The sequence below is a fragment of the Oreochromis aureus genome, linkage group 11 (genome assembly GCF_013358895.1).
Source record: "Oreochromis aureus strain Israel breed Guangdong linkage group 11, ZZ_aureus, whole genome shotgun sequence".
Taxonomy (NCBI): domain Eukaryota; kingdom Metazoa; phylum Chordata; class Actinopteri; order Cichliformes; family Cichlidae; genus Oreochromis; species Oreochromis aureus.
This window is the reverse complement of record NC_052952.1, coordinates 38,538,496-38,566,015: the sequence shown is the minus strand read 5'-3', so window position 1 is coordinate 38,566,015 and position 27,520 is coordinate 38,538,496. Positions and strand designations below refer to the sequence as shown.

The 27,520-nt window shown below is 49.6% G+C and overlaps 1 protein-coding gene across 3 annotated transcripts; it reads left to right on the top strand.

Moving 5' to 3' along the window:
- Positions 1–114: 114 nt before the first annotated feature.
- On the top strand, positions 115–26,600 carry LOC116327806 (CREB-regulated transcription coactivator 2). 3 transcript variants are annotated; one of them, XM_031749469.2, is made up of 16 exons: positions 116–376; positions 7,266–7,367; positions 8,638–8,748; positions 9,635–9,696; positions 10,919–10,987; positions 12,077–12,183; positions 12,518–12,544; positions 15,730–15,809; positions 16,122–16,171; positions 16,861–17,126; positions 19,609–20,084; positions 20,176–20,394; positions 20,472–20,657; positions 22,074–22,145; positions 22,548–22,749; positions 22,831–26,600. In XM_031749469.2, exons 1-16 carry the CDS (start codon positions 209–211, stop codon positions 23,019–23,021), a joined length of 2,388 nt encoding a protein of 795 aa, XP_031605329.1. In that variant the 5' UTR covers positions 116–208; the 3' UTR covers positions 23,022–26,600. The 3 variants fall into 3 exon arrangements, with proteins under 3 accessions (XP_031605351.1, XP_031605329.1, XP_031605337.1); XM_031749477.2 differs by having other exon boundaries at positions 209–376; positions 20,475–20,657; XM_031749491.2 differs by lacking the exon at positions 10,919–10,987 and having other exon boundaries at positions 115–376.
- The last annotated feature ends 920 nt before the right edge of the window (positions 26,601–27,520 follow it).

Below are 27,520 nucleotides of genomic sequence, written 5' to 3'. Positions count from 1 at the left end.
AACCCGGTCCCGGTCCTCCAGCGGGCTGTGAACCCGGTCCTCCGGCGGGGTGTTTTCGGCCGGGTTTCGGTTGGTCCCGCTGCGGGCTTTCGGCGCAGACTCGCTGCTGGTTTTGGTGCTCAGAAAAAACGGCGGAGTGATCCCTCTTCACCCCGCCCCTCTCTGAAATCGTTCCACTACGTCAGCTCGTCCCGTCCGCTCGGTGAAGATGTCTGCGACGGGCTCAGGCGGCTGTGGACCCGGACCCGCCTCGGGCGCCGGCTCCGGGGCGTCCAACCCGCGAAAGTTCAGCGAGAAGATAGCACTGCACACCCAGCGGCAGGCCGAGGAGACGGCCGCCTTCCAGGAGGTCATGATGGACATCACTTCGACCAGGGTGAGTGAGAGGCGGCGGCAGGAGGAGGAGAGCTGCTGGAGGAAGCGAGGCCTTGCCCGGACTCGTCGGGCTCCGGGAGAGCGCTGTGCGGTGTCTCTGCGCGGCGCTTTACTGAGATTTTGCGCAGTTTTAGCGGCGATCACCTCGTGGGGACGCAGTGTGTGGGTTTTGTTGAGTGTTTGTGCTCTCCGGGACGCGCTGCTCGTCATTTCCGATACATCGTTAGCGCAGTTAGCGCTCGAAGCTAACGCGGCTACCTTGTCTTGTTTACTATGTTACGTGAACGTCGCTGTCAGCCCCGCAGCGCCCCGCAGAACTCCGGCCAAAAACCGGACATTTTAACGCGACGTCACCTCACGTCACACACACATCCAACACCTACGACTTAATTAATTCGGGGTGTTTATTTTGTCCCTTTGGCAACTTCGGCGTTAATGTCAGCCATTGACAGGCTTTGGTTTCACGGCAGGTAGAGGAAGCTTCCATTACTCATGTTTTGTGTCTCTTAAGGAAAATAGTCTGATTTTATTTTTGATTTGTTTCGTACCGCTTTGACTTGTGGAACAAATGTGTGCGTTTTACAGATCTGACGTGGTGATTTTATCTTTGTCCACCCTGTCCGGGAAAGTTTACCTTAAATCGTGCATACCTTACACGGACTCTGGCCTGGCGGCGCCTCTTTAATGTCAGGGTGGGCGATTGGTTCGGATGTGTTAATGTCACCCTGTCATTGGTGATGTGTGGGTGTCACTGTGATCTGAAACACACCCTCAGGTGTGAAGCAGGTGAGAGGGTCGGAGTGTGAAGGCAGGTGGTCTCTGCTGGTGTGTTTACTGCCCTGGGAAAATGTGGGAGTCTGGCTGTCAGTTTATTTTTGATGTTTGAGGTCATTTCTGACGAATTATTACAAGTTTAAAGGTGTGTGTTTCTGAAGCTGTGACTTCACTGATCCTGGTCTCCCTGCTGTGGGTTATTATGCTTAAATGAAGCTGGTGTTTTTGTTCTCTCAGTCCAGCCCGTGATGCTGCAGTGGGGTTTGGAGTTTTTAGGTGCGTTTGTGTAGTTTTATTAAGATAAGATAAGATAACCTTTATTAGTCCCACACGTGGGAAATTTGTTTTGTCACAGCAGGAAGTGGACAGTATTAGAACACACAGAGAGATGTGGCACTGAAATAATCACACAGTGGTAAAAGTTCATCCTTCAAGACTTATCAAAGTCAGCAAACCTTTATTTTGAAATGAAGGCTTCAAAATAAACCTTTATTTATTTTAGTTTCACCTTAGATGTGATAGTGATTCTACACATAGAGCACAAAATTAAAGGTAGTTCAGGAAATGCCTGAAGGTGGCTGCTGAGTGGTGGGACTTACTTATGGACCAGAGTAGGCCACACCTTCTCCTGGACTCAAACCAAAGAGCCGTGGGCCCGACGGCTGAACAGAAACACAAATGCTTCAGGCTGACATCCAGTCACATCCTTCATAAACGTGTTTATTTCATACACGAGTGAATGAGAAACGGCTCAGCTCACTGTTTATGAACGTGGGAGGCTGTGCAGGTATCTTTACACTCCCACACTCTTATTCTGAAAGTTCAGTTGCTCTATTCTTCCTGTCTGGAAGGTGTGAGTTGCTCTGGACGCTGCTGCAGGTCAGACAGGCTTCTTCCCCTCTCTGTTGAACTGCAGCTCTTGCTGATGGTCCTGGTTTGGTTCTGGAGAGTCACTCAGACCAGAAGCTGCAGCAGGTGCTGCACCGAGCAGGTCCAGGACCAGCAGCTGCAGCTTCTTATCATTATGAAGGGCTGTTTAGTTTCCTTGTGGGGTCGAGTTGGTCCTGAGAACGGTCCTGGTTCTGTGCTGGTTCTGTGTAGCTCAGATGGATTTAGTCGGGCACTGTGGATCAGGGCTGATTGTTTAGGTCTTCTGTAAAGATTTTGGCCTCCAGGGATTATGAAAGCGTGATAAAACAGAAAATATCTTCAGGTTTGATGGTTTCACCCTCTGATTTCATGATCTCCATCATTATTGGCTTGACCTCACTGACAGGTGAATCGTGTCAGAGCTGCTTGGTCATTCGTCGGGTAGAAACCTGCAGGTCTGGAGCAGATCCAGGAGTTTAACCCGAGGACATGACCGAGCTCTCTCTGAACTCATACAGTCATGTGAAGAAGGAGGATCTCACTGGACCCTCTGCAGTGTGAGGCAAACGGAGTCCACCCCATGATTCAGCAGCTCGTAGAGCCTCCCTCAGCAGTGACGCTTTCCTGTGTGACTTTATCAGCCTTTATCAGATCTCTGTGGAGTTTGGGTCCGCTCTTCTTCACAGCGTTGCTTCAGCTCATTGAAGTTTGCACCATTCGTTTACGCACAGCTCTCTGAGCTCTGCACTCTGGACGGCTGCAGCAGCTCCGTCTGTGCTCGGATCACCGTCCTGCCGATTGGTCCGAGCTTCAGCTGCGGGACACGCGGCCTCACTCTGGCTCTGGAATACTCTGATATACAGAGGAGTTCACGGTCCACTCGGATCGTCATCCCTCCTCCACCGCGCTCACAGTGAGCCGTTTGCTGCTGTGCACTTTACTCTCGTCTGTTGCTGAAGTCTGCTGCAGCTTTACAAACCTCAGCTGGCTGTTGTGACCTTTAACCTTCTAAATGAGGCCTGTAGAGTCAGAGATCTGTGGGGGGGGGGTTTCAGGATGAATGTGGTGGGATGTTCACTCCTGGGAAGATTGTGGCATCCTGTTAGCACACCTGAGTGCTGCAACACTTCTGCTTTTACACAGGTGCTCACACCTGCTGCTGATGAGTTAACCAGTGGGCAGCAGCTGGTTGGTCCTCTTTAGTTCCTCTGTAAGGACGGACGAGTTTCAGACGGACGGGTGCTGTAAATGGTTTTTCTGCCTGTGAAATGAATGAATGCAGAATAATCGAACCCTGAACATGAATAGTGTTTGGTGCTCGCTCTCTGCTGGTCAGCGGTGCTGGTGTTGGTTGTTTAGAGGTGGGTAAACCTGACATGCTGTTCCTCCTGTTTCGCTTCACTGCTTTTATTTCTGAGTGAGGCCAGGTAAGAACACCTTTCATGCAGCAGAAACAGACTGAGTTTATGGAGGCACTTCCTGTGTCTGCAGGCCACAACACGTAGCGTGGTTTTTCTTCTTTAGATTGCAGCTCGTCGACAGTTTGAACAACTTGTGAGAGGAAACGAAGCTGAGCTTATCTGATCTGAGAGCAGATGATGGACATTCAGGTTTCCCCCCCATAGACCTGAGTTTGTAGCTCTGAGCGTGTTTCAGGTGTTTAATGAACTGAAGCCACTGCACGGAGATGTTCCCGAAGACGTCTCCAGTTTGGTGAGTTCGCTGCTTTCAGGGCTTCAGAGGGCGACACCTCCAAAGGACAGCAGGCTACACAGACGCTCCCAGCAGCCTCTGAAGAGGAGCGGCCCTGCTCCTTACTGATCGCAGTCCCTATGACTCTGTTTCTGCAAACTCTTCCATATCTGAAGTAGGGAAAAAATGTCCAAACTCAGGGCTTGTTGAAAAGCAGCCATTTGAAGCTGCAACCAAACTCACGACTCCCAAAGAATTCAGCAATGAGTCAGTTTGTAAGGAAACGTGTACGGGTCACTGACTCAGGGCTGTGAGGAGGTGATTGTATGTGCAGTAAATCACCGTCACGCTCTCACAGGCAGGATGTCGGCTTTCAAGTGTTTTCTTGGGATAAAATTAGAGCAGGATGTGTTCTTCAAATAAATGTAGATCTGTGGCAGTGCACATTTCCATTAAGATGTAAGGATGATAACAGCGTCACGTGGACACAGGATGGCGTCGTCAGCATAGAGGAGGATTTTTACAAAATAAAATGGATCCGTGTTGGAGCCGTTCAGTTAGCTCAGGCATCCACAAACAGCTCTCACCAGCACAAAGTGGTTTGCTGTGATTACACTGCCTCAAGTTCTCAAACCACGGTGGAAATATTATCAAATAAAAACAGTCTGAACCTGAGATTCAAGGCGAGGACTGGAAGCGACGGAGAGCCATCTTTAATTATAACATAAGCAGTTTTCCAAATTTTATGTTCAGAATTACAGTCAATCAGCTTTAGTCCATTAAGAAGTTGCATTTCTGAACATGAAACTCTGATTCTGTGACAGTATAACAAGAAAATAGTTGCACGAACAGGCTGTCAGAGCTTTTGTTTGGGTGTTACTTAAGGTAGTTTTTGTGGGCGTGGCCTCCTGCTGTGCGCTGCAGGGGTTAAAAACATTTTGTCCTGACTGAGAGGCAGACAGACGAGCTCATGCTGATCACGCCGTCTCTGCACTGATGTATACTGCAGCATGTACGCTGCCTGCAGCCTGAAGCGATGGAGATGGGTCGTGGTCCTCGTCAGCCTCGGCAGAGAGGTCGTCTCGGGCAGCGAGGAGGTCCTTCAGAGCCTGAGGAGACACTGTGGGTGGAGCTGGAGCTGGGGGGTGTCTTTGTGAGGGAGGTCATCTCATTATCGAGGGGAAGCTTTTCAGTGCAGTTTGTGATGTTCCAGCTGAGCTGCTGCTCTGTGCTCTGCACTGGAAGTCTGAGTTTATTTTCAGAGGCCCGCCTCTTCTCACAATGGAGATGATGGCAGTGGTGGGCGGCGGCCAGAGTCCTGAGGCAGGAACAGAGGCTTTCTGGATGTGACGTGTGGTTCGGGCCTGATGTCTCTGAATTCCCCAAACTTCACGGACAAAAAAGGAAATTGTGTGTTGTGATGAGTAAGTTCAGAAGTGGGGAACAGATGACAGCCTCGTGGCGTCACAGTAGGCGCTGACGGCGCCGTGCGAGTGCTCTGAGCTGCTGATGGTTTCTGTGCACATCTTTGGAGTGACATCATCAGCTTCCTCTGCAGAGGCCTCCTCCTCCTCGACGTTGTGCCGCTCGCGGTCCTGGCTCTGGTCTGTGGGGCCCTCCAGAGCCCAACGTCGACCCGCCACACTCAGAGCCGGTGTTCTGACTTCATTTGATTTGACTTTATTGTGAAGTGCAATAAGAGCAGATTATATACAAATAACTGAGTCTACAGATGTTTATATTGCTGTACAGATGTGCTCATCAGTACATCTGTCCATAGTCCGTATTCTGGGATGCAGACATGTGTACCTGTTGCTGTGTTTCTTTGTTCTGACCCCCGTGTTGGCGAGCACGACCATAAACTGCAGCCTGACGCGTGGACGTAATCGCTGCTCGTTTGCTCCGCTCAGCCTGAAATAAACTGCGTTTGTGGACGAAGTCGAGCGTGGTTATATTACTGTGACGTGGAAATGGGAGCGTTCCAACACGCCGCTTAGAAAACGAAGGATGCAGCACATTTTCCTTCCTCCTTCTCCTGAAGTTTACCGCAGGTGTCCTTCTGGTCCTTCATGGAGGAGCAGCTGATGTTAAAGAGGAGGAGGAGGTGCTGTGTCTGGCTCAGCAGAACGATCCTGGCTCCTCCTCCTCACCGCGCCTCTGCTTTGATTCCGTTTCCAGGAATGCTTCAGGAATACGTGGATGTGAAATAAACCGGACACAAAACCTGAAACCATCAGAGCAGAACTCGTCCTTCGCTGTCTCCTCACATCTTGAGCATCTTTGTAAAATCTGCGGAGGCGATTCGGCTGCTCTTCGATTAAACCGTGAAAACTGGTGCCGTCACTTCACTTCAGATAAGAAAGAAATGGCGCCTGCGCTACGCTGCTTTAACTCGGTCCCCAGTTCCTGGAGCCGGGTCGATTCTGAGACCTCGGACATTAACGCGGCGTGGCTCCGTCGTTGGTTTGATGCATTTAAGCCGTGCGGACGGTGAATGACTTAAATCTGTTCCTCTGACGGACAGATCCGTCCCTCGGGTTTGTTTAAAGAGAAGATTAAACAGGGAGTTGCCGCTGTGCTCCTCTTTGGTGATCGTCCAATCAGAGCTGGAGCTGGAGTCTGCAGGGGTGTGGTCAAAAGGTTGAACGAGTTCCGTCTGTCAGTGGATTGAGCCTGAGCGCGCTCTGGCTCCGCCCCCTTGCTGCTCATGTATGCACTGGTATTTACAGGTCTGCAAAGATTCTTCTCTTCATAATTCTGCTTCAGAGACTCGGGTGTAAGGTAACCACGGCGCCCTCAGTGAGGCCGCCATCTTTGTATTTGGATGTTTTTGCGACGAAAAAACAACACAGAAAAAATTGAAGTGAAAGAACCGAAATGCACTCGTCATCAGTGATGTCATCAATAATCCCAAATCTGTGGTGGAGACCGGTGCGAGGAAGCGGCGTTTTTCTGTGCATGCTGAGCGAATTGTGCAGAGGCGGAGTCAGGCGGAGGTTAGGGTGGGGCTAGGTTTCACAATGAGCTCACCCGAAACCCTGGCTGATTGACCCACACCTGTTTTCACACCTTGGCTCATGTAATTAGGTAGAGGATCATCAGTGGTCCCTTTGTCCCTCTTTGGGGGGGGGATACTCCCACAGGGTTCAGATCTGGGACTCTCCACCATTTGACCCTAGAACTGAAGAAGCTTCTCTGCTGAGAGGTGAAACGTCTTCAAGCAACCGAAAGAAGTCCAGACGCTTTTCTTTCCAAGCTTCTTAGACAGGTTAACGTGGTGTAGACGATCAGAACAAAGCGGGGCTTTTTTCACTCTGACGTGTTTTATCTGTAACACCACCAGCGACATCACTGAAATGAGCAGGTAACCAGGTGAAATGATCACCTGGTTACCTGCTCAGGTAGAGTCTGTATTGGGGAAGTACGGTTGGCGAGTTACGGCTCGCTGAGGCTGTGGTCATCTTGTGTGTTTCATCTGATTGATTGATTGATTGATTGATTGATTGATTGATTGATTGATTGATTGATTGATTGATGGCATTTTTCTTTCACAGCTCCAGGCCCAGAAGCTCCGCCTTGCCAGGAGTCAGGGGCCGTACTATGGCGGCTCATTACCAAACGTGAACCAGATCGGCAGGACCCCTCAGGACTTCCAGGTGAGCAACTTTCACCCTGATGTCACTTCCTGTTTCTTTTCTTCTTATGTCGTAGGTGCAGGTCAGTGAGCGTCAGAGTATCGGTCGGTCTCTGCTGACATGATAAAGACGCCTGTTTTGTGTAAATGTTACTGCCTACATTCGAGTATTGGAGTGATCGATATAAGGTGGAAATAAAGGTGGGCTGAGGACGGAGCCCTGTGGGACAGAAGATTTAAGGCGGTCTGATGCTTTCGGTGGTTTGCGTGTGGCAGATGTGATCAAAGCCACAGACGGGCTCTGTCGTCGCCTCTCATGCTCTTAGTTTCTCTTTTGGTTTGAATCTTTCGTCCTGATTGTTTCTTTTTACTCTCCTCGTGTACATTTTTAATGTTTGTTTTTTTTTCCTTCCTGAAAAAAGAAATGTGAGGAAACATCACTCTGCACTCAACGTCAGTGTTTACTGATTACTTTGTGACGAGGAAGACGATTGGTTCAGTGTTATCTCTCCTTTTTTCTGGATTCAGTCAGGCGCCGGGTCTCTGCTGTGAGCTCCAATCAGATGTGAGCAGCAGGAGTTAGAAACCTGAGTCAGCTCATCATATCTGACTCACCAGTGTTTCCATCACACTCAGTCTGTAATGGCGCTGTTTGTGGCTCCTCCTCCTCTGCTGCAGTGGAGCTGAGCGTGGACAGAACGTCCCTCAGGTGTTTGAGTTTCTTCCTGTGGGTCTGATGCGGACGGCTGATCCCACATTAAAGGATCTGATCTGCATCAGAGCGACCCAAACAGACACAGGTAGCCTGCAGAAGCCCCTCCCCCTGATCCAGCGGGGTCTCTGTTGTGTGGCTCATTAACGCCCTCCTGCAGCTGCTGATCCTCTGATCTCCGAGGGTCTCGCCTGCTCGGGGCTCTCGAGTCCTCCCCTGGGGTCGTGCGGTGAACTCTGGGACCGCGGTCGCCCCGGGAGACGAGCTTTACTTTACAAACAGCCATTGGTCCCTACAGGCTGACCTCAGTTTGTTCAGTTTATTTGAATTGTACTCGAAGATCAGACAAATGCTGTTTCAGTAACTGCAACATGTGTCAGTGAATGAGTAAATATCTGAGATTACAAATAGTGAGCAGAGTAATGCTGATCAGGTCACAGGATTATGGGCTTTTATTTTGAAGTGTCTGAGACTTCCTGTTTCCTTAATATTTACAGGTGTGGAAATGATGCTCACTCTGTCCTCCCCTCTCTGTCCCCCTCTCTGTCCCCCTCTCTGTCCCCCTCTCTATCTTCCTCAGGGCTCCTTCCCGTCCACTCTGGAGTCCAGTCGGGCGACGCGGCATCACGGGCTGGTGGAGCGAGTGCAGAGGGACCGCCGCTTCGTCTCGCCGGTCCGACCATATCGCAAAGTATCCTTCCGTTTACGCGAGGCTCCACGTCTTATTCCAGATTGTTCCTGTGCTCCTGACTTCCTGTAAAGACTGAAACCTGTCAGCTGACAGTGAGCCCTCAGAGATTTCGGTGTGGCGGTAAAATCCGGCGGTGGTCCCCTCGGTGGTCACTGTGATGCGTCATGAAGCCGGCGTTTCGGCTTTTAGGATAACAGAAGGAGACAGGAAGTGCAGGAAAGGCGTCGGGCAGCGAGCTCACAGATGTTGATGGTTTATTGGACGGGTCATTTGTGTCGTGCTCTTTCTCAGTCGTCCTCTGCAGGCTCGGTGTCGATGGGGCGAGGGGGCGGGGCTGATGCTGAGAGCCACTGTGAGGAACTGATCACGTTGGAATCGCTCAGTTTGTGTCACAGCAGCAGTGAAAAAGCTGCTCAGAGAAACGAGAAACTAGCGAAACAAGTCAGTCAGGGAGGCACGCTCGTCTCGACACCTCCCGCCTGACAGAAGTGCGACCTTTGACCTTGGTTTGAGTAAGAAGTTGTGGTGAAGCTCTGAGCGTTCCCTGCGAGGGTGAGAGCTCAGAGTTCAGAGTTCATCCTCCTCCGCTCACGTCCTGCAGCCTCGAACGCCGCAGAAAACTCTGATGACGAATCAGAGAACTTACAAATAAGTTTAAAGAAAAAAACGACATCGGGCTGTCGGGGTTAACGTGTCCTGACAGGGTCATTCAAACCCGACGAGCTGATTTAGCACCCGAGAAACGACACAGGTGAGTTTGTACAGGTGGACGTTCGCTCTGCACAGCAGGTCAGCGTGGTGTCGGCGCCATCTGAAGCTCGTTTAGTTCCTCCTGAAACTGAAACTGATGAAGCTCTGTGCTTTCCTTAACCCACTGCTTCCTCAGATGGACAGCTCCCCGTACAGCCCCGCCTACCTGTCGCCGCCGCCCGACCCCAGCTGGAGAAGGTGCTGTCTGTTAACCCCGCCCCCTGCTCTCCCCGCTGTCTGTGTATCTGTGTGTCTGTCGGCAGGTCTGTTTCTTTCGTTTCGCTCCGGCTTGCTGTCCCTCCTGAAGCCTCAGTGTCTCTGCAGTAAAACCATGACGCTCCTCTGAGATCAGAAACCGGATGAGGAGGAGATGAAGCTCCTCCTCAGGCCGTGAAGAAGAAACTCTGCTGCAGTCTGAGCCGTGAATAACATCTGTACACAGATGTCCTGTGAGCGTGACGTGCGTTTAACTCGTGCCGCCTCAGCGCTTGAGGAAGACTTGCCTCCCCGCTGCAGTGACGGCGAGGTGACTCTGAGGCTTCAGAGGGTCCCGCCGCTCCGAGCGCTTACCGAGAGGAGCCAGCCGGCGTCTCCAAACCAGACCTCTGTGTTCCTCTTGCTCTTCTTCTGGGAATCTTTGCTTCTTTCTTCTTGGGTTCTTCTGCTGCTTCCTGCTTTCTTACTGCGTTTCCTTCAGAGGGAGGCCGGCTTCCGACCTCCAGGCATCCCCTGAAGCTCCACCCCTGCAGGTTTCTGCTGCTGACTGGTTTCAGGTCGGCCTGCGCTCACTCCGCCTCCTTTGTAGGAGCACGGTGGCGTGCTTGCTGCAGTCAGCTGATCAGGTTGGAGGTCTGGGCACAAACTACGGTGGCCCCCCAAGGGCGAAAACGCACTCAGAAAAATCACAACAAAGCAGGAAGGGCGTGTGGGCGGGGCGGTTAAATGTCACGATGTGCAGAATCAGCTGATTGGAGGAGGTCCAAAAAGCCTCCAGCTGAGCTCTCCGCCCCCCCAGCCGGAGCGTTACGAGGACTGAAGGAGCCGCGGGACCTGAAATCTTCCGAGGACGAGCGCGAATGCCGCCACAGGGAGCGAAAACCATGAGACCCATGAAAAGTGGGAGAAGCTCGACGCTCGATCTTCATCCTGACGTCACAAACTAACGAACAGAATTCGAGCACTCGGGTTTGTTTGGCAGCTCAGGGCCACCGTACAGCAGGATGCCGTGCTCTTCTTCTGTGATGCAAACGCCTCCGGCTGATCGGCAGCTCGAAGCCGCGGAGCCTCCCTCTCTGCTTGGCTTGTTTGTCTCTGAGCCTCCTCCTCCTCCTGCTCCTCCTCCTCCTCTTCGTCACCCTTTGACTTGTTGCTGCTTCCTGCTCGTCGGACCAAAATAACTTTGTTTTTGTCGATTATAAAGGAATTGGTCTGGAAACTTCCCCGGGGATAAAAGCCAGTTGTTTCGTCTCCCCACCACTGCACTCAACAGGTGAACCCTCCTCATCCTCCTCTTCCTCCTCCTACCTTCACTTCCTCCTCCTCTTCTTCCTTCCTGCAGCTGTAACCTTCAGAGTGGACTTTTAGAAGAATTAGATCTTTTCGATGCTTCAGACATTGAAGCTTTCTTCCTTCCTTCATCGGTCGGCCCGAGCTGCTGCTCGTGAAAACCTCTGAGCTCGGGTGCAGCAGCTGCTCTCAGAGGTCAGAGGTCATGTTGTGCAGCTGTTTGCAGTCAGAGCGAGCCTCTTACGGAGAGCCAAAAGTGCCAAAATCACATTAAACATTCCAATATTTCCTCTTATTACCTGTTAGACGTTTTTACTTCCTGTGAGTGTCAGTTAAACATCAGGCCCAAGTAAATGGATCAGAATGACTCTGCCTTCATTTACATACAGAAGCACAAATGCAGTAAGACGAGAGATCACATGACCTTCACCCCTGTGGAAACATCTGGAACTCGATCTGCAGATGATCCTGAAGGTCGGGTGTTTACTCCAAGGCAGCAAATCAGAGTGAAAGGTCGAAGGTCGATGAGCGAGCAGTAAAACACAGAAAACCGACGTCGTCGGAGTTTAGCTGCTCGTCCGGGACAAATATTAAAACCTGAAAGAAAACATCCAAACGTCGGGTCGCGAGGAGAGTCGCGATACATGCTAATGATTATTAGTTAATGATTAATCAGCACTGTGCACTCTGTTTCAGTTTAATTTTCAAAATGGAGAAAAGACCTAAATAATCATTATTGTTATTACTATGTTATTACTCTCTGACATGACTAACAGCCGAGGATCAGTAAAAACATAAACAGATGAATTAAAACGGAAAAGTTAATTAATGTCTGCGTTTATTTTTTTACGTTTTGTTTGTTTTTAAAGGCAAATTCATTTATTTTTGAGTCGTTTTTTTTTTTGTTTTTTTTTTCATTTTGGCATTTTTGGCTCTCTGTAGTTTGAAACAGCGTTTCTTTGGCATCTCCTCATCTCTTTGTTTCACGCTCGCTAACCTTCACCTCCTCCAAGCTTTTGCTCCTCTCTCTCTCTCCCCCTCTAACTCTCTGTCGGTGTCTCTCGCCCCTCAGGACCAACTCCGACTCAGCGCTCCACACCAGCGTGATGAATCCGCCCTCCGGAGACCCGTTCAGCACCGGCGGACCAACGCTCGCCCTTCAGAATGCCAGAATCGGCGGTGAGTGAAACCGAACACAACAAGCTGACCGCTGCGTCAGTCAGATTTGAACAGACGCCGGCGCAGGTGTATGTTATCAGAGACGTGAAAGACGGTCCGTGTTCAGGGTGCGAAGCTTCAAACATGTTGGAAAGATGAAGTGAAACTGTTCAGCAGGATTATCCTGTTTTAATAATTACAGGAAAACGTTTAAATCCAGCTTTGATTGTAAAGGTGACGACCTGAGCGGTTTCTGTGATTCAGCATGTTTGTAATCACCTGTGTGTGTGTGTGTGTGTGTGTGTGTGTGTGTGTGTGTGTGTGTGTGTGTGTGTGTGTGTGTGTGATGCTGCAGGTCAGAGCGACGGCGAGGGCAGAAGAAGTGAGTAATGCACATTTATCCTACGTCCAAAGGTCAAACTGAAGCTTCCTCTGTCACTGATGAATGACTGTGGATGTCAGTAGAATAGAAATATTCTTTGTTGTCAGGCAGATGAGCATCTTTACAAAAGTAAAGAACAATAGAGAGTGACAGACCACATGACTTTCGCGCATTGCTTTGTGGGTACCCGTGGCAACAAAATCAAACACTGCATCAAGCACTAGTATTTCCAGCACCGGTAATCATTAATTCTGCGGTTTTAATCCCTACTTGCATTTTATTTGCCCCAAAAACAGTTATGTACAAAACGAGGGAGAACACGGCAGGTCCGTACAAAGACAGACTTGACGAAAAGGCAAAAGAAAAGTACGAGGAAAAAATCAAAGGAGTGAAAGGGTCAGACCTGTACGAGCATACAGAGCGGAGTAAGGACGTCAGCGTGCTGCCCAACTTTCATCACACACATATTTATTATTATATGGTCCTAAGTGTGAGTGCATACACTCACAAGATGTTCATTAACTTCAGATCCCTGCAACAAGCCCAGGTCCAGTTTACTTTGGTGATTTGGACTATTCCATTTCACAGCTGTTGTTACATTCTTTTCCTTTATCTCCTGTACAGGCAAATGCAATCTATTTGTCGTTTCAGGTTGTAGTATTACACAACATTTTCAGATCTAATAGAAATAAAATGAGTGTTTCGTAATTCATTCAATTTATTATCTTTATTTATAACTGGCATTATTGTTTCATTCTATTATACAGGTCCTTCTCAAAAAATTAACATATTGTGATAAAGTTCATTATTTCCTGTAATGTACTGATAAACATCAGACTTTCATATATTTTAGATTCATTACACACAACTGAAGTAGTTCAAGCCTTTCATTGTTTTAATATTGATGATTTTGGCATACATAACTCATGAAAACCCAAAATTCCTATCTCAAAAAATTAGCATATCATGAAAAGGTTCTCTAAACGAGCTATTAACCTAACCATCTGAATCAACGAATTAACTCTAAACACCTGCAAAAGATTCCTGAGGCTTTTAAAAACTCCCAGCCTGGTTCATTACTCAAAACCGCAATCATGGGTGAGACTGCCGACCTGACTGCTGTCCAGAAGGCCATCATTGACACCCTCAAGCAAGAGGGTAAGACACAGAAAGACATTTCTGAATGAATAGGCTGTTCCCAGAGTGCTGTATCAAGGCACCTCAGTGGGGAGTCTGTGGGAAGGAAAAAGTGTGGCAGAAAACACTGCACAACGAGAAGAGGTGACCGGACCCTGAGGAAGATTGTGGAGAAGAACCGATTCCAGACCCTGGGGGACCTGCTGAAGAAGTGGACTGAGTCTGGAGTAGAAACATCCAGAGCCACCGTGTACAGGCGTGTGCAGGTAATGGGCTACAGGTGCCGCATTCCCCAGGTCAAGCCACTTTTGAACCAGAAACAGCGGCAGAAGCGCCTGACCTGGGCTACAGAGAAGCAGCACTGGACTGTTGCTCAGTGGTCCAAAGTACTTTTTCGGATGAAAGCAAGTTTTGCATGTCATTCGGAAATCAAGGTGCCAGAGTCTGGAGGAAGACTGGGGAGAGGGAAATGCCAAAATGCCTGAAGTCCAGTGTCAAGTACCCACAGTCAGTGATGGTCTGGGTGCCATGTCAGCTGCTGGTGTTGGTCCACTGTGTTTTATCAAGGGCAGGGTCAATGCAGCTAGCTATCAGGAGATTTTGGAGCACTTCATGCTTCCATCTGCTGAAAAGCTTTATGGAGATGAAGATGGTTTACTGACCATGGTATTACTGTGCTCAATTGGCTCAATTAGAGAATCTGTGGGATATTGTGAAGAGAAAGTTGAGAGACGCAAGACCCAACACTCTGGATGAGCTTAAGGCCGCTATCGAAGCATCCTGGGCCTCCATAACACCTCAGCAGTGCCACAGGCTGATTGCCTCCATGCCACGCCGCACTGAAGCAGTCATTTCTGCAAAAGGATTCCCGACCAAGTATTGAGTGCATAACTGAACATAATTATTTGAAGGTTGACTTTTTTTGTGTTCAAAACACTTTTCTTTTATTGGTCGGATGTAATATGCTAATTTTTTGAGATGGGAATTTTGGGTTTTCATGAGTTATGTATGCCAAAATCATCAATATTAAAACAATGAAAGGCTTGAACTACTTCAGTTGTGTGTAATGAATCTCAAATATATGAAAGTCTAATGTTTATCAGTACATTACAGGAAATAATGAACTTTATCACAATATGTTAATTTTTTGAGAAGGACCTGTAGAATCTTACAAGAAAGAGGAAAAATTGTATTCCATTACGCTTTATTAGCTGCTTCGTGAAAAACAAATCAACAATGCAGAGGGGCACCCTCTATCAACCTTGGTCATACCGAGTCTGGATCGCATTCCAGCATTTTGTAGGCTGGTTTTCCTACAAAACACAACAAACATTAGCCCGTAAAGCCACAGTGAACAAAGCAGCATAGCGCAACGAATTCAATTCAAATCAATATAAGACTAATTTGTAACCTACATCAACAATTATGTTATGATAAATTACGTAATAACTACAACAGAAGACTTACCTTTGTGGAAATGCTTGGAGCAGACTAACGTGTGAGCTGGAGTGTTCTGGGACGTTATATTTGGTCTTTGAATGGCTGCAATCCAGGCCATCCGTCGGCTCTTTGTTACTTCGGAAACATGGCTTTAACAATTTCTCTTCCACGACGTAATCCGATAAAAACCGATCTCTTTACCCGTCGGCTTCCCGTGGCTGTCATGCGACCGGCTATTGCAGTTAACAATACAACAGCTTCTTGCCATTTTTTGTTTCTTTTTATCGCTGTGTGACTGTTTTCTTGTGAAAGCCTGCATGCGCAGCACCACTTGCCACTCGTACCTACAATCCTTTGCGGTTTTGACGTCGCATCTTCAATCTCTATAAGAGACTGTACAGGCCAAACATGAGAGGGATGCTGTACAGTTATCAAAGGCAACATGGTTTCAAAGGAATGTAGAGCTAGTAGGATAATCTTGTGCTGTTTGTACAACAATGACAAATGCATGAAGGACGCCAGCTGTTTCCTCTTTGAGCTTTTCACATTAAAGCGTCACAGCCCTCCTCTCCATGTGTGAGTGAGTAACGGTGTTTTGTGTCCCTCAGTGTTTCCGTATCCTGTCCCTCCCATCGAGGAGAACGTGTTGGACGAGGGGAAGCTGATGAAACCCTGGGACACCAAGAAGGTAAAACCCACAGAAACACCATCTGTTTCACCCTTACATTAAATATTCACATTTATATTAATTTCTCCCTCCAATCTCCATAAATGTCCTGAGAGTATGTGAAGGACATTTCTCACTAGTTTATGGAAGTTAAATGAGTCAAAAGCTCATTAAATCCTTTATCATTCTGACACACAGCTGCTGCAGAGTCCGTTTTAGAAACATGTTGACATTTTAAGTTTTGTGTTTTTTAGGTTGTTCTAAAGTTTACTCAGTGATTTTGTGTTTGATGGTTCTGAGTCATTTCCGTTATTCTGGATTTTTATTTCCCAGCTGCCGTTGCTGTCATCGCGGCCGAAGTCCTGCGAAGTTCCCGGCATCAAGTAAGTCCCAAAAAGCCTCTGTTAGCCGTTCTCTGTTAGTTTGTAGCCCCTGTTAGCTGTGCACTGTTAGTTTGTAGCCTCTGTTAGCCGTTGTCTGTTAGTTTATAGCCTCTGTTAGCCGTTGTCTGTTAGTTTATAGCCTCTGTTAGCCGTTGTCTGTTAGTTTGTAGCCTCTGTTAGCCGCTCTCTGTTAGTTTGAAGACCGTTAGCCATGCGCTGTTAGTTTGAAGACCCTGTTAGCCGTGCTCTGTTAGTTTGAAGCCCCTGTTAGCCGTGCGCTGTTAGTTTGAAGACCCTGTTAGCCGTGCGCTGTTAGTTTGTAGCCCCTGTTAGCCCGTTGTCTGTTAGTTTGTAGCCCCTGTTAGCCGTTGTCTGTTAGTTTGTAGCCCCTGTTAGCTATGCGCTATTGGTTTGTAGCCCCTGTTAGCCGTTGTCTGTTAGTTTGTAGCCTCTGTTAGCCGCTCTCTGTTAGTTTGAAGACCCTGTTAGCCATTCTGTTAGTTTGAAGCCCCTGTTAGCCGTGCTCTGTTAGTTTGAAGCCCCTGTTAGCCACGCTGTGTCAGTCTGAGTGATGCTTTGGCCTGATTCATTAAGAATAGCTTGGTTTAACCGTTACCTGGAGACAGGTAAATCTTCAGGAAGTTCAGCTGTGGTGTGAATCCCTCTGACCTTGTTCTCTTTCCTGTCAGTATCTTCACTTCCCCGGAGCAGCCGTCCACACCGGCTCACGGTGTCCCCTCAGCGCTGAACACTGGCGGCTCGCTGCCTGACCTCTCCAGCCTCCACTTCCCCTCGCCACTGCCCACGCCACTGGACCAGGACGAGCCGGGTTTCCCGGGGTCGTCCTCTTTGAGTGGTGGCAGCAGCACGGGGAACCTGGCCTCCACCCTCACCCAGCTGGGGATCAACGCCGCCAACGCGCAGGGAGGAAACGGCAGCTTCCACCACCCACCAGGTAAGTGAAGCTGTGACCTGTGAGTTTGTGCGTGGCTACAGGTGTTCAACGTCTTTTCGTAACCGCAGACGTTCTGTAATGCGTTGAACTGCAGTCTGTCGTGTTAGCAGTGAAATGATTGACAGGTGTGAAATCCGTGCAGGTGAGAGCAGAAAAGGGCTGCAGCTATCGATTATTTTAGTAATTGAGTAATCTATCGATTATGGCCTGTATTTGTATAGTGCTTTACTTAGTCCCTAAGGACCCCAAAGCGCTTTACACTACATTCAGTCATCCACCCATTCACACATCGTTTATTCCATCGGTTAATCGAGTACTCGGATAAGAAATACTTTTTTCTTATTAATGAGCAATAAATATTCAAACGAGAAAAAGCACAGGTCTGTCAGAACGAACGTTGGTTTTAAAACATTGCAGTGTTTTAAAGTTTCACTGCACACAACATAAACTAAACCCCCTGATTGTATGCACGCGCTATATTAGAATTACATTTTTAAATAAAACATTTTTTAAACCCCAGTTTTTGTGCTGCTGAGAACAACGTCATGATGCTGCACATGTTAATTAATATGAATAATAATTCAGCGTCCAGTCTGACGACCCTCAGGTCTCAGTGCCTCATGTACGTTTGTATTGGTTGGTGAAAAAAGCTTTTAAATAAACAACATTTAACATTATTTCACTTTTAATCTGAAAAATGTTACAAAAGCCTTGATAGGCCCCCCTTTAGACACACCCCTGTTCGCTTCCACGTGAAATAGGACGGCTGCGGTCGGCCAGTATCAGTATCAGGAATTTCTGCAAATTTGTCTCTGCGTGAAACAAACGGCGGTGGGTGGAGCCGGTGCAGAGTTCGCGTTTCTTCACGTCAGAGTTTGTTGATCGCCTGCTCCAGCTCGCTTTACCCAGTAAAGGTTTTCACGGTGATCCCAGGAACATCTGCTGTTTCCTTCCACTCGAACTGAGCTCATGGTAACGGCTCCGCCTCTTTGTGGTGTGTAAACAGACTCCGCCTCCTGTTGTATTGTCAGTGTTTCTGTTTAACAGTGGGGGCTCTGCGTGGTCACACGTCTTACTCGCGCTGCTCGTCTGTTTTTAGTTGGAAATGCACTCGTGTTTATGTTGTTGAACACATGGGGGCGCTACATTAAACGAAGCACTGCGTGGAGAATTTTTTATAATCAAATTATTCAAATGACTCGATGAATCGTTGCAGCCGTAGAGCAGACTGATGGAAAAACGCGTTCAGGGGACGAGAGAGGAGACTCGGCGGCGGGGTTTTTAATGTGGCGACTAACATCGAGTCTCCGTATGTTTCTCGAGCGGCTGTTTGGGGCAGCGGTGACTCGGTGGGACCGCAGACGGTACAGGAAGTGAGTCTGTGGTCCCGTGTTTCAGAGTAATGTCTGTGACGGCGAGTCAGACAGGGCGTGCTGTTAGCTGCTGAAACGTGCGAAGGTCCGGGAGAATCGGGAAGACGCTGCTGTAGGAGGACGAGAGTTTAGGGTGGAGTCCCTGCAGCAGAGGCCACACTTCCTGCTGCGGCGTTTCTGACAGCAAGCGGCTCGTCCTTTGAGCTCTACTGTCAGAGTCGGCAGAGGAAGTCTGTGGGCGAGCGCGAGCGCTAAATTTAACCCGAGAGGAGGATTTTTGTCGAGGGAGGAAGCACCGTCGGAAAATGTTGAATCGTCTGTGAGGCGACCTCAAGCAGGAAGTGGCTGAGTGCTCGACCTCAGGTTGCCGTCTGCATCATCGTCCCGTGCTCTGACAGGCTGCGGACCAGGTGGATGAGGGAACGCGTTTTTATTGTAAATGAGGTCAGACAGGACCTACAGCCTGTTGGTGGTGGTTGGGGAATGTTTACACCTGCTGGGACGGCGCCCAGGTGAAAACAGGCCGGTGGTCTCCGCGGGGTCGATTCCCTAAGCCGATGTGAGCTCCTGAATGACGGCTTGTTTTCGTGGTTTGTCCTGCTGCAGTGAGGAGCAGCGCAGGTGCGTCGGAGTCGGGTTGGAAGGAGAAACACAAGTTTTTAATTTTATTGTGGCTCTAAAACTGAAAGTTTCCTGATCAGGAGTGGGACAGTAAAGAGAGCAGGGAGTGCCGATGGAGCTGGATTGGATAAGTCTGAGTCACGTGACCACAAGGTTCTGGCCCTGCCCTCGACGACACGGCTCATTTGTCTGTTTCGTCTTTAATGTGTCAGATGAGACGATTGTGGCAATTTCGCATCAACTAATCGTCTCATCTGCAGATCAATAATCAGCAGAGAAGAAGAAACCATGCAGGCTCGTGTCCTCATTCGCCCTCGGCTCTGAGGACGCCGCCTCCACAAACTTTTGGTTAGATGCTGAAGCGCCTGAAATGTTGGAAAAGGTCATGTGACTCATTCAGATGAGCCGCCAGCTGGTAGATGGCGAGGTGCGATCAGCTGATCGAGTGCTCGGCGATAACGTTTTGTTGTTGTTCTTGTGTCTTTCAGGACTCCTGGCATCGTTACAGAGCACGCTCAGTAACCCCTCCCTGCAGTCATCACTAAGCAACCCCAACATCCAGTCATCGCTCAGCAGCCACTCCTTCTCCAACTCTCTTAGCTCCGCCTCCCTGCACTCGTCCCTCAGCAACCCCTCGCTGCAGTCATCCCTGAGCTCCTCGCCATCGCTGCCATCCTCCCTCAGCAGCCAATCGCTGCACTCGTCCCTCAGTAACTCCTCCCTCCAGTCTGCGTCCAGCGGTAACCCTGGTTACAGCAGCGGCATGGGTGGCTCTGGCTCCTGCTCTTCCTCCTACTCGACACTTATGAGCGGGCAGGGCCAGCCACCGCCGCAGCTCAGCACGTCGCCGCGCCGCCGCGTCCAGCTGTCCCCGCTCATCCTGCCGCTGGGCGGCGACTCACGGCGGCATCACTCCAAACAGTTCTCCCCGACCATCTCGCCCACCCTGTCCTCCATCACACAGGTAAGCGATCACCTGTTCAAAATCGATACAAACAGGAAGTGATGCAGTTTAACTGAGTTTCCCGGGGTTAACGTCCCGCCTCCCTCCGCAGGGTGTCCCGTTGGACACCAGCAAGCTTCCTCTGGATCAGCGGCTGCCTCCGTACCCGCTCAGCCAGTCCCACCAGCACCAACCCGGCGCGCAGCAAACGCCACTGCCCCAGCACCACCACCAGCCGCCGCTCCGCCTCCAGCAGCCGCGGCCCAGCAGCCAGCAGCAGCTCCACCTGCATAACATGCGGAACCAGCACCTGCAGCAGCACTTCGGAGCGGTACGTCCCTGAATTCAGTCCTGATTCTAAAATTCCCCCCCGTTAGCTCTGGCGCTCACCGCCATGTCTCCTCGCAGCAGCAGAGGCCAATGGGACCACAGACGAGCGCGGCGCCCCCCGTGAAGAGCGAGGGCGTGCCGGAGCAGTGCGTCCAGACCTCCTCGTCCTCGCTGTGCCACGCCAAACAGGAAGCGGAGCAGCAGAGAGCCGGCGGCTTCCATCAGCACCAGCAGCACGCCAGCCTCCCCGCCGACATCTACAACGTGAGTGACCTCTGCCGCCAGAGCTCAAGTTAAACACACACCCACTTACCTTAAAGTAGGCGGAGCCGGCCGCTGTCACTGCAGCGTAATGCTTCGTTCTGCAGACGCTAAGGTCGCGGCGCCCTTGCACGAGCAGCTCTGATTGTTCAAGTCGTGGAAAGTGAAGACCCAGAGAAACTCAGAGTTTTCTCCAAGCACGACATCCCAGTGTACTTCAGACCCAGCAACACACTCAGACACAAACTGGTTCACCCGAAAGACAAAACTCCAAAACACAGACTGAACAACGTGGTGTATGCTGTACAGTGCAGCGAGGAATGCCCAGACCTCTACATCGGAGAGACCAAACAGCCACTTCACAAGCGCATGGCACAACATAGAAGAGCCACCTCCACAGGACAAGACTCAGCAGTCCACCTGCATCTTAAGGATAAAGGTCACTCTTTCGAGGATGCCAATGTTCACATTTTGGACAGAGAGGACAGATGGTTTGAAAGAGGAGTGAAAGAGGCCATCTATGTCCACTGTGAGCGACCATCTTTGAACAGAGGCGGTGGTTTACGACACCAACTGTCTGCCATCTATAATCCAGTTTTGAGTTCCTTCCCAGATGCCTTAACGCCCACTCACATCCTGGGCCATCTGACCTCAGGAAATCACATGATAGGGTGGGGCCAGGTTTCACAATGAGCTCACCTGAAACCCTGGCTGATTGGTGACCTACACCCGTTTTCACACCTTGGCTCATGTGATTAGAGGATCATCAGGGGTACCTGCGGAGACCTGTGGAGCGGGCTCTAAGCCAGGAGGAGGATGCTCTGTCTTTATTTTGACGGAGACGTCTGTAAAACGAGCACAAGTTTCATCCGTCTGCAGGTCACAGGGGGAGGAGTCATGCGTGAAAGAGACCATTCCTCGCTCAGTGTGTTGCTGCTCCGGCCTCCAGGATGTGAAACATGCCGGAGGCACCTGGCTGTGACTTCTGGGATATGACTGCAGCAGGAGTGTGGTTTCTACAAAGGCAAATAAGCCAATCAGGAGCAGCACTCTGAGCGTTGATCTCGTAGTTTAACATCAGCGAAGGATTTCTGCTATGAAAGTTTGTCTGCTGAGCGATCGTGGCGTTCCCGGGACAGACGCCAGTGTGTGTCTGTGTCCTGGAGGAGGCAGAAGGCCGTAAACACGGCAGCACGCTAACGAGGAGGAGGCTGAGAGTCATGTGACCAACATGAGGCTGACACCAAACATTAGATTAGTTTAAGAGATTAAATAAAAACTCATCACACCCACGAACATGTTAAAGATGGCTGTGTGTGTGTGTGTGTGTGTGTGTGTGTGTGTGTGTGCGCGTCTGTGTTTTACGTCCTCGGCTGAAACTGGATTTAATCACTTTGTTTGGGTTTTTTTTTTCCCCAGGATGCCTTGCTCAGCTCTCTGCTGGACGACCCCTACCTGAGCCTGCAGCTCACCGGCAGATCTGAGCATCAGGTAAAGACGGAGTGACGTCACATGTTTGAATAGAAGGAGCTGATTGGTTGTCAGTACAGCTGCAGGGTGTTTGTAAGAGGGGCTGAGATTGTCTGAGCATGTGCAGAGGAGGGAGGGTGGAGGTGAAGGTGGAAAAGAGGAGGACGTGCAGAGGGTGGGTGGTACAGAAGGAGATGGAGGCAGATGATTGGCTGTGGAGCTCAGGTGGAGGGTAGTTTTCCCAAAAGTGGGAAGAGTTTCATGTGTATGTAGCGTGGTTGGTTAAAGAAGTTAAAGTTCATACTTCTTCAGGTTTTGATGTGTTTGAGGATGACCCTCCTGCGCCATGACATCATTCAACGCTCAGACGTTGAGCCTGTCGCGATCGAGTCACGTGACCTCAGCTTTCTCTTCCTGCTGCAGTTCGCCACAGAGACCCAGGCCGACGTGCTGTCCCTGAACCACAGCGGTCTGAGCTGCAGCGCAGACAAGAACCAGTTTCCCTCCAACAGCCAGGGGGCGCTAGACCTGCAGGACCTCGGCGACCAGCAGCTCCTCAACAATCAGAACCAGAACTTCAGCGGCGGTGACGGACGACATAACGTGCCCAACATCATCCTCACAGGTCAGTGAGACGCGAGCCGAGCGCCGTGTTTTCTGTTTGTTTCTCCTGCACGCCTCTAAACCCCTCCCCCTCCGTCTGCAGGCGACTCTCCGACGGGCCTGTCCAAAGAGATCGCCAGCGCGCTGTCCCACGTCCCCGGCTTCGAGATGGACTCCTTCTCGCTGGACGACCAGCTCCGGATGGACCCGCTGTCCCTGGACATGCTGGAGGGCAACCTGATGCTGGCCGACCCGGCCGTGGAGGACTCCTTCCGCTCCGACCGGCTCAAGTGACACCGCCGACGCTCCGGGAACGGCGCCCGCACCTGGAGCTTGAGAGGACTCCGCCCTCCCATCGCTCCCCCACAGCTGGTCTGCAGAGTGAGGTTTTGAAGAATGCACCTTCGTCGATGAAGGAGCTGAGATCTGTGTTGGGGGAGGGGTAAACTGAAGGAGGCGGAGCCTCACTGTCAATGGCACTTAAACTGAAAATGCTCTCGCTTGCTTGAAGTCAGGGACCTGCCGCAGCTTTCTGACCGCTCCCCGCCCACACCCGGCCTCCATGATGGCGTCGCGCCACAGGAGCGGAGGCGTGAGAGCGGTGTAGAAGCCAAGCCACTTTAACAGGAACTTAGCCATGTCCCCTGACCTCTGTCCCCTGACCTCTGTCCCCTGACCTCTGTCCCCTGACCTCTGACCCCTGACCTCTGACCTCTGACCCTGCATGCTGCTTCTGCTCGGGCCACTCCGCTCTTTTATGCAGAACTCATTTTGACGTCTGAGCGTGCTCAGACCTGCCCACCTTTATGTTGCCTCTGACCGGACACGAGCGTCGACCTGCAGCAGCTGAGCGTCGCCGTGGTCACACGGGGCGCTTCGAGTTTTCTCCCGCCGAGGCTCGTCAGGAGGACACGCCCCTCAGCTGCAGAACTGCCGTGGCTGCACGAAGACTGTACATAAAGAATGGACACACCCGCCTCGGCGCTGTGAGTCGACGCGTCCCGTGTCATCACACGATCCGCTCGCTCTTCGCTGCTTCTCTGTGTGAGCGTCAGCTGATCTGAAGGCGGAGCATCAACGGTGCCTTCGATCAGCTGATGTCTGTCTGTTACGTCCACATTCCCGCCGCCTGCAGATCATCAGCTGACCTTAGAACCCGAAGTGATGCTTTTCAAAGAGGAGGAGGAGCACGAGCCTTCCTCCTCCTCCTCCTGTGTTTTTATGAACTCGAGTATAAAGTTTTTATTTTTGTAAATAACTCAGATATAAAAATCATATTTAAGAGGAAAACGTTTAGCTTGCCACCGCCGTTGTGAGATCAGCCGCACGTCCGTCTGACTGCTTGAATGTCAGAAGCTCGTGTTCGATGCTTTCGTCGCGATGCGCTCGCCCAGGACGGCGAGGTCCCAGCAGAGTCCAGGCCCCGCCTTAAAACAAATGTAAGAGCGTGTTATCAACACATGTGATTCTGGCCAATCAGAGCCTGACAGGAAGCTGCACGACTACAAATTATTTCTCATGTTTTAAACAGATTTTATTTTATTCTGAAAATGTTTGAATGAATTTAAATTTACGGAAGTTTCATGAGGAGCAAAAAATAAATAAAATCAGGCAAAATATAAAAGTCGTACATTTACGAGGAAAATGATTTTTAAATGTTTCCTCGTTTGCTGCTTTAATCTGAAAATTCAACATCATAACCAAAATAAATAAATAGTTTATTGATAGCAGCCTGATGACGTTTATTAGAAAAAATTATTTATAATCCTGAAAGGATTCAACTTTCTCTGAATTTACAAAATAAATGTTTTTTATATTTAAAGATAAAATATTCTATCATGGCCCTGACGGGCTGCCGTAGGAACCACACCGAACGATTAAAACATAATCCCCAAATCCTTCCTGTTCCAGCCTGGAAGGTTTTGGGAAACCTTGAATCCAAAGCAAGAGTGTTGGGGGAGGAGCTTCAGAGCAGCCTCGCTGGTTTTCAGGAGGAGGTCGGGAGGCGACGAAGGTGAGGAAGAGCAGTGGGACTGGAGGTTCAGGTGTAACTGCTGCCCCCTGCAGGTCGCTCACAAGATAAAGGTCACAGTCGAGGACAGAAAAACGAAATAAAGCTGATCTCTGAGGACCTGCAGACAAGCTCCTCCCACCTTGAGTCGGCTGTCAGGAGCAGCAGCCGCTCCAGTCATTGATCGATTGACTTCCTCGTTCAGTCTCAGTGACCCGAGACGAGAGGTCAGCTTCATCTTCAGCGTTCGCTCCGTCGATCGATACCCGATCAGCTCATTGATCTCCTGTGATCACAGCCTGATCTGATCAATATGTTCACATTAACAGGCTGCCGTAGAGCAGCCAATAAAAACGCACCGCACTTCACGTCATCACAGGCGTCAGCCAATCAGGTCATGTCATGAAAAACCCGAGAAGTCAAAGTGCTGCACACGAGTCTGGACGTGTGATCTTTGCACCTCCTCCTGGAGGAGGTGAGGCGGCGCCTTCGGACCGCGGCGGCGTCTGTGTCAGAACCACTTCAGGTACACAAAGATTAAAAAGCTCAAATATTTTCTGAGATTAAAGTCGTAATTTTATTAAAATGCTTTTTTCTACTTTTTGAATCTGAGAGAATATTACAGATATAATTGGACACGTTTCACAGGTTTGTTTCTTAAACGTTTCTTCTTCTAGTTTTCCTGTAATGACCCTAACAGGCCGCCGTAACAAATCATTTAAAAACGTATAAATGACTGATTTTGGCAGAGCCATAATTTTGAAAAGCACTTCCTGTTCCAGGCTGAAAAGTTCTGGATAATCGGACCTCCAGTCTCACTACAAACGCTAAGGCCTTATTGGTCAGCTTTTGGAAGCCTGCAGAGGGGCAGCACCTGCAGGCTGGGAGCAGATGACCATATAAGGACGTTTGTGCCGAGGTGACGTCAGCCATCACAGACGCAGGAAAAAAAAGTTTTAAAGAAAAGCTCAGAGGTGACTTTAGTGTTTATAGATGAAGCTTTGATCATGTGACATGTTAATGTTACGCCACAAAAAGCCAATCCTCCATCCTTCCTTCCTTCCTTTTTTCCTTTCCTTCGCCCGTGTCACCGTTCGCACCATGAATACGAATAAAAATATTAAATATTTTATTAAAAGTTTCTTTGGTGGAATCGGCGACGTGTTTGCGTTCAGCAGCAGCGTTTCTTTTTTTTCCCTTCTGTTAGAATAAAACCCAAACGCGTTCGATCAAACGGACGGAGAAGCTTCGTGCGGCGATCCCGGAACAAAATCGTGTTTTACTTCCTGTTTAATGTTTTGTTTGTTTTTTCCTTTCATACGACGTTCAGTAGGTCAAAAAGTTCAAAACTGAGGAAGAAATCCCAGAATTCACCTGTGTGTGTGTGTGTGTGTGTGTGTGTGTGTGTGTGTGTGTGTGTGTGTGTGTGTGTGTGTGTGTGTGTGTTTCCTTGTTATGCAATAAATGTGTAGAGTTAACCTGCAGTTTCAGTCTCTGCCAGTAGAGGGCGCTGCTGACCTGTGTGTGGATTAGGGATCAGTTAAAGGCCATATTTCATATTTTTTCATATTTTTTATTGATATATGATATTAATTTCTCTCATTGATGTTCAGTTTTTTTTCATATTTTTTAGACTCCAGAGTTTAAAAAACTAAAAAACAAAAACAGCTGAGCGCTCTGCGTCTGTCGCTTCATATTTGAATAATAAAGTTTGTTTCTATTGAGATTTTTATTGTCATAACCAGGGAACGTTGAGTGTTGTACATATGAAAACGTTTTGAACCCAGAGGTGTTTTTAAAGCGCAGCGGCTGGAGGTTCACCGTGTTTTACAGAAAATAAAGAAATAAAGCTGAAACTGAAACGCCGACTCTTCCTTTGTTTCTGTGAAAAGTTAAAGTATCACAGAGGTGTGATGCTGCTTACCCTGGGAACCAGCGAACATACTGGGAGGTGTCTGCAGGAACATCGGGACTACTGACTGCTGAGCAGTGCTCCAGGACTGGGCGGAGGGGGTGCGGTTTCCCAAAATTCTGATTGGTCAGTAGGCAGTACCTGTCTCTTGCTGCTGGATGTGTGTTTTGACCCTACAGTGGCTGATGCAGGACAAACATCTGCCAAGAGAGACCAACACGTTACATGGGGAGCTCTGAGGAGTACGCTGGTGACATCACGGATGGGTCATTTAGTAAAAAAGGGTGGAGCAGCGAGACATTTGATTTCTCACGGATGATTGGTCGCCATGAACAGCTGATTTGATCAGGCTGTAAAGTAAAACTAAAGAGGATTTGGGGAGGAACGACCTTTGACCTCTGAGGTGTTGTTGCTTGTGCAGGTCACCTGTGCAGGTGAGCAGGATGTTTTCCTGAACACTGACAATGACCGTGCCTGAGCGGTGACGGTGCAGATCGGCCTGAGGAGCCTGATGATGATGAAGCTGTGAGCTTCAGCAGGTGAGGTGTTCACTTCCTGGTTTCTGAGGATGACAAAGGTGTGACAGCAGCGCCGCAGCAGAGCTCATCGGAGCTCTTCGTCGCGTTTGCCCCGATCAGTTTACAATGAGAGATCGGCGTGAGCAGATGGTTGCGCTGACCTCTGTGTGGACGCGAGGACGCCTCAGCCTGACTTTGGACCAGTTCGAGTCTGGGCCGTGAATGCTCTGAGGATGACAGGCTTCAGACTGACTGATGAAGATGGAGTGAAGTTGCTCAGGTAAATTCTGCAGGTGCAGATAATTTCAGCTGCAGCTGATGAAAAATGGATGAAGAGCGCCCCCAAGAGGCA

Bases quoted from the DNA above. Each gene is read 5' to 3' on its own strand.
- LOC116327806 (XM_031749469.2), top strand. From the start codon at position 209: ATGTCTGCGACGGGCTCAGGCGGCTGTGGACCCGGACCCGCCTCGGGC. The intron at 8,749-9,634 runs GTATCCTTCCGT...CTGCTTCCTCAG, and splicing joins CGGTCCGACCATATCGCAAA to ATGGACAGCTCCCCGTACAG. The intron at 16,172-16,860 runs GTAAGTCCCAAA...CTTTCCTGTCAG, and splicing joins TGCGAAGTTCCCGGCATCAA to TATCTTCACTTCCCCGGAGC.